The following is a 6,594-nucleotide window of genomic DNA, read 5'->3' on the forward strand; positions in this document are numbered from 1 at the left end:
CCTTTCCCTTTCCTTCCCTTTCCCTTTCCCTTCCCTTTCCCTTCCCTTCCCTTTCCCTTCTCTTTCCTTCCCTTCCCTTCCTTTTCCCTTTCCCTTTCCCTTTCCCTTCCCCCTTCCCTTCCCTTCCCTTCCCTTCCCTTTCCTTTCCTTTCCCTCCCTCCCTTCCTCCCTCCCTCCCTCCTTCCCTCCCTCCCTCTCTCCCTTTCTTTCTCTTTCTTTCTTTCTTTCTTTCTTTCTTTCTTTCTTTCTTTCTTTCTTAAGGTTTATTTATTTTATGTATATGAGTACACTGTTACTCTCTTCAGACACACCAGAAGAGGGTATCAGATCCCATTACAGATGATTCTGAGCCACCATGTGGTTGCTGGGAATTAAACTCAGGACCTCTGGAAGAGCAGTCAGTGCTTTTAACTGCTGAGCCATCTCTCTCCAGCCTTTCAATTATTTTGAAAATAAAAACATATGCCTATCACATGTTAGCATAGGCTTTTATGAAATGTAACTACTTTCCAAAATAAAATCTAGTGTATATTTGTTTATTGTGTTACTTGGCATGATGGAGCACAACTGGATTTTTGTGCCTCTTTTGGTCTTCAGTCAGTCGATTGACATGTAATACATCAAGAAAGCCTGCTTCATTTGGGTAGCTACATGAAAAGGAGAGCACCTTCCTTCCCCCTCCCCCAGGTTCTCTGCAGAGTCCTGCTCCTGGGAACCTGCTGCTGTGCTCTTTGTAGAGTACTCTGTTGATTGGGTGGTGCTAATGCAAGTCTTTGTTGGTTTTAGTACTGATTTGCATTTCATTCCCTTTGTAGTAGTTTGTTTTATCACTCTAATGACACATTCGTTTTTTGGCAGCTTTTTTTTTCTCTCCAGGAATAAAGACACAGGCCCAGCTTACTCATTTTACAATCATCACCCAGTATCTTAGGGTGAACAGTTACTGTAGAAGTTGGCATGTTGGTTTGTTCCCTGAGATGGAAGACCTGGTACTGTGAGCCTTCTGTGGTGGGAACATAACTGCCCCACTCTGGAGCTCTGGAGTTACAGTGACTGAGTACAGTGCTCCCATGAGCGAGCGGGGAAGGTGGTGGGGTGTAGAAAACTCTAGGTTCTCTGAGGATTCTTTTTGTAATTTCCTTTGTCTACTTCCTAGCTCAGCTGTGTTTGTGAAGTAGCTCCTGTATATCACTCTCTAACCTACACTGTGTGGCATGTGCAAGCATCCTATCAGAATGTGCTAAGTGGTGGGATCTTTGAGCTGTAGATTGCCAGGCCTGCTCCTGAGGTCCTTTTAGAATCTTATAGGCAGGATGGGCTACATCTGAAGTGGGAAGTGAAGAGCTTGCACTAAGACCACAGCCCAGCACCTCATTTAGCTCACAGAGAGTCATACACACTTAGTTGCCTACAAAGTTTTGAAAGTATATTCAGAGTGTTAGATTTTCCTTTTCTTTTATAAAAATAAAAATTGCCTGAGGTACATTGAATTTTGCTTTTGGAAGAACACAGTGTGTGTTTCCAACATGGCAGCCTTGGTGCTTAGCCTTCCTGTCCAGTGTGTACCTTGACTGCTTTCTGCATTGCTGCATGCTAGTTAAGACTACTTGTCAGCTGGGGCTGATGCACGCTTTCTGTCTTGCTCACTCGTCCTTTGTTGTAACTAACAAGTCAAAGGCGTAGGCACTCGGAACATGCTTCTGTCGTGCTGTCACTTGGGAACTCACGTGCTCATTACTGTAGGCCATGGCTACCACTTTATTGTGTGTGCTGTTCACAGGGTCACACATAGCATCTAGTTCCCAGTACACTCTCACTGCCTTCTGAGTACACACTGAAGTGGGGTTCACTGTGTGAATATGCTTCATCTGTTTATTATGTATGAATATTTGGATTTGTTTTAATGCTTTGGGAAGAGTACTTAATATTTCTTTAAGGTAGGGGGTAGATAGCAGAGAGTGAGTTTTGTGTCTGTCAGCATGTAACACAGTCCATTTCTGAGACCAGGAAGCCTGAGAGAGACTCAGCTGAGCCTGGTCACTATCAGCAGTACTTAAGATTTCAAAATGGTGCAAAGCAAGGGTATTTCTCCAGTTTAAGGTCCTCCCATCGAGCCTATATGTTTTTGGGGTGCCCAAATTATTGCATCTAACTGAGGATATTAGGTTAGAAGATTACAAAAAACTATTTCTAACTGTGAAATTATTTGGTTCTCTGCCATATCAGGGAGCAATTTAAGTGAAAGCACTGTGGATTCAAATTTACTCCCCTTTAATCATTTCTTCTAGATTGTGAACGAATGTCACAGCCATGTTCAGGTTCTACAGGGTTAGCATAAGGCATTTCTATAGACTGGAAGGCTGATGGGCGGATCCGTGTGGAACAAGGAGAGTGTAGACTGGAAGGCTGATGGGCAGATCCGTGTGGAACAAGGAGAGGTAGACTGGAAGGCTGATGGGCGGACCCATGTGGAACAGTGAGAGTGTAGACTGGAAGGCTGATGGGCGGATCCATGTGTAGCAATGAGAGTGTAGACTGGAAGGCTGATGGGCAGACCCATATGGAACAATGAGAGTGCATTGGTGACTTCTGAGTGTAAGGAACATTCCCACTTTCTCAGTTTTAAGTCTTCAACACAAGCTGAGCAGTGAGACTCTTGGATAGTCTCCAATACTCAGGCCAAGTTTTAAGGAAACTAATTTTTTAGTAGTAGCAATAGCTCACTATTGCTGTGTGCCTGACACTAGAATTTATAGTAAAAACATAGCTACAAAAAGCAAAGATACTGTTTTTCTTAGATATTTTACATTTTAGTATCTTGATGTCTTAAGAATTATTCTGGTATTTACAGGCAATTATGTATAGTTAAACTAAGACTATTGAGAAATGATTTCCATTAATTTCTTATTCCTTTGAAATACAGATCTTATTTGAGCCTCAGTTTTATACTTTAAGTGTGAAAGATGAACCAATTGGGTAGATTTGTTTTTATATCAAAGTATATTAGTTGCCAGAAAGATTAATTTTTAAAATTTCTGTTGAGCATTGACTTATGCTTTCAGAATTCAGCCACACCCATCTGTGCCTAGTGCTATTTATCACTAAGAAGTTGTTTTAGGCTGGGCAGTGGTGGTGCATACCTTTAATACCAGCACTCAGGAGGCAGAGGCAGAGGCAGGTGGATCTCTGAGTTCAAGGACAGCCTAAACTACAGAGCAAGTTCCAGGACAGCCAGGGCTACACAGAGAAACCTTGTCTTAAAACAAAACAAAAAATTGCTTTAGAATAGGTGTTTGTTCTCAAGTATAGTTCCTGTGCCTGAACCATTGTTTGAAGTCAATGTGAGGTCAGCAAAAGACCTTTTACTATGATTCTTTAAGTTGAAGCAACCATATATCTTAGCCAACTTTGTTGTACAAGATACATTCTATTTGTTGGTGAACTGTTCCCTGTGGACTGTCTCTTGATGCAATTGTTAACCCTTGTTGACCACTGAGTGAGTGTACAGTAGGAAGTCTCAGGACTTCTATAAGGGTTAAAGGAAATAATCTAGGAGGACAATAGCCATAGGATTTTCACAGAGTATTCATTCATAATGTGTATATGGATCTGCACATACACACATGCACATAGTGTACACACACACATCCACAGGCTCACACGACCACACACATTGGTACCAAGTTACCCAGCTGTTGTACCCGTTGTGTCTGACTTGGCTGGAACGCTGAATGAATGATTGTTTTCTCCCTTAGAGACATAAAGGAGGTTCTTGCTCCAGGGCCTGGGTTACCTTATCTTTTTATATGCCACTGACTTATGTAGTTTTCTTTCTAGTTAGCTGAAAACAGCTCTAGTTTTAAACTCAAGTAGTACATTTCATTTCAGAGGAATTGTTTAAGTATGTGATTGACCCAGTAAATGTTTTTTAAAAAGAAACAAAACCCCGTACTCTTTTATATTATGATTAAAAAGTCTGAAAATAAGATTTTCCAAAGAACTGTTTTTCCATTCTTAAAAATGTCCTAGTGAGCCAGGCATAGTGGCACATGCCTGTAACCCCAGCACTCAGGAAGAGGATGCAGGAAGATTGCAAGTTCGATTCCAGCCGGGCTACATAGTGAGACCTTGATTCAAAAAACAAAAAAGAAAAAGAGTCCTAGTGAGTACCCGATGGCATTATCTGATTTTGATGACAGAGAAACTGAGCACGGTAAACAGTGCGGTTAAAGTTGTGTAGTACACAAGTGGTGGCCTGGCCTGTCTCTTGAGTCTCTCAGCCATAGCATACATGGTGGGCAGAGCAGGGAAATGTTAGTGATTTAATATATAATTTTCAGAGTTCTGAACTTAGGCTCATGTAGGTATCCTTATATTCTTCTTTAGAATTCAACAACAAAGTTGATTGAGTGACAGGAAACTTCCTTCGGGCTCTGTTGCACAGCTTAGAAGCATCCTTGGTGCAGAGCAGTGCTGTGTCTTCTAACCTGTCTGCTGCTGCAGCTGCTCTTAGAGCCTGTAGATTCTCTGTGAAACTCGTGAGCATGAGCATGAGGAGAGGGTTTCCTGAGATACTTGTTTTCTGCTGTTTTCATTACAGCTTTTGAGGAACTTGAAAAAGCCTTGAGTACAGCCCAAAAAACTGAAGATGCACAGAGAAGAATGAAGGTGGAGATGGATGAACAGATAAAGGCTGTTGAGAGAGCGGGCGAGGAGGAGCGTCTCCGCCTTCAGAGTGAGCTGAGCAGGGTGAGGCAGGAGGCTGCCAGCATGGCGAAAGTAAGGACAACTTTGATCGGCATGGCTTCTGTCTGATGTTCCTTCCCCAAGCCTTTGTAAGAGAGAGAGTCAGTTCGTATTGTAGAACCTGAACATTTGATGATGTTCAGGATACAGTGAGAAAGAAGCACCTTGCCAGAGACTGTCCCACTTGGGTCTCTGGATGCTTCAAAGCCTTGCCCCTCTCCGTTCCCATGCTCCTCATTGGCCCGATGACCTGAGGCTCCTGAGATAGGGTGCTTACCTGCTTCAGTGCATACCCTCAGAACTCAGTCAGGAAGGCTTCTCCAGCTTGGGAGTATGTGACTGAGGTTGGGTATTTAAAGGTTTCAAGGGATAATTACTCGTTCATTTGGTTTTTATATACTGGTAGGGATCAAATATTTGGCTTCACATATGGCAAACACTTGTTTTACCACTAAGCTACATTCTCAGACCCTTTTAAAGGATAATTATCAATTCTCTGGTTACACTTAAAAATACAATGTTTGGAGTTTTTTTTGAAGATTTATTTATTTATTTCATGTATGTGAGTACACTGTAGCTGTCTTCAGACACACCAGAAGAGGGCATTGGATCCCATTACAGACGGTTGTGAGCCACCGTGTGGTTGCTGGGAATTGAACTCAGGACCTCTGAAAGAGCAGTCAGTGCTCTTAACCACTGAGCCATCTCTCAAGCTCAAAATATAATGTTTTTAATTTGTACAAAAGTTGTCTTTTGATAACTTAAAATATTTTTGCATTTGTGTATGTATATAACAAAACCCCACAGCATGTGTGTGGAGGTCAGTACACGTGAGAGAGTTGGTTCTCTGCATCGCTGTGTGGGTTCCACAGTTTGAACTCAGGTCATCAAGCTTGTGCGCAGGTGATTTACCTGCTGAGACCTCTCCCAGGCCTCTAAAGTGCCTTTTAAGAAGAAGTTTGGGGCTGTTTTGAAGTTCAGGAGGTGAGAGTGCTTGCTCTGCAAGCATGAGGGCCTGAGTTTGAGTCACCAGCACTCGTGAGGTGCTGGGCATGGCTGTAGATTGGCAGATTCTGAGAGCCGGCTGGCCAGCCTGGCTGCAGTCTGCAGACTTGGAGGTTCATTACAGTAGCTTGTAGAATGAGAGGAGACCCCCCCAGTGTCATGCAGTATCCTATTGCACATAAGGCTACAGAGGAGAAATAAATAACTTTACACATTTACTTCCTTCTGTGTGTGTACGTGTGTGCAAGCACCATACACACACAGTGCACAGATACACAAGGAAAAGAAAGATTAAGTAATTTTCAAAATCTCATAGGTTTCCAGTTTTTACTCCCAAGTGTACAGGCAATTAATTATGGTACCTGATCCCTGTTCCCAGCTCTTCTTCTTCATTCCATGCTTGCCTTAATTATTATTCCATTTTATCCTATGCATTTATTGATTCCTCATTTGTGTTACTGAATATACACAGCCTTGGCTCAAATTCTTTTTACTGTAGAACTTTTTCCTGATAGTGGGAGTTAGCCTTTTATATAAGTAACTTATTCAAATGCTCTTTTTCTGTTAAAAAGAAACTTTTCTTTCTTTGTATTTAAGGTTACTAGTTTTATTCATTAACTGCTCCCTGGATTTTGTTCTATTTAATTTTAATTGCATTTATTTATTTAGTTTTGTGTGCATGTGTGTGTGAGAGGATGTAGCGATGGAATTGGTTCTCTTAAGTGCTGAGCATCTCAGTGGTCTGCTTTTACCTGTGTTTTAACACACCTGAGGGACTGTGGCTGTAAGCCAGTCCAGGGCACATGCCTAGTGTGGTCTGCCTTTACCTGTGTTTTAACACAC

General features: G+C 42.1%; 1 protein-coding gene across 8 annotated transcripts in view; it reads left to right on the forward strand.

Moving 5' to 3' along the window:
* Golga4 (golgin A4) overlaps positions 1–6,594 on the forward strand; it is an 83,636-nt gene that overhangs the window by 44,780 nt on the left and 32,262 nt on the right. For all 8 annotated transcript variants that reach the window (XM_031345852.1, XM_031345854.1, XM_031345853.1 and 5 more), the window contains one exon: positions 4,601–4,779. In XM_031345852.1, coding sequence (XP_031201712.1) covers positions 4,601–4,779 — 179 coding nt within the window. The remainder of the gene's footprint in view (positions 1–4,600; positions 4,780–6,594) is intronic.

The sequence above is a fragment of the Mastomys coucha genome, unplaced genomic scaffold (assembly GCF_008632895.1).
Source record: "Mastomys coucha isolate ucsf_1 unplaced genomic scaffold, UCSF_Mcou_1 pScaffold23, whole genome shotgun sequence".
Classification (NCBI taxonomy): Eukaryota; Metazoa; Chordata; class Mammalia; order Rodentia; family Muridae; genus Mastomys; species Mastomys coucha.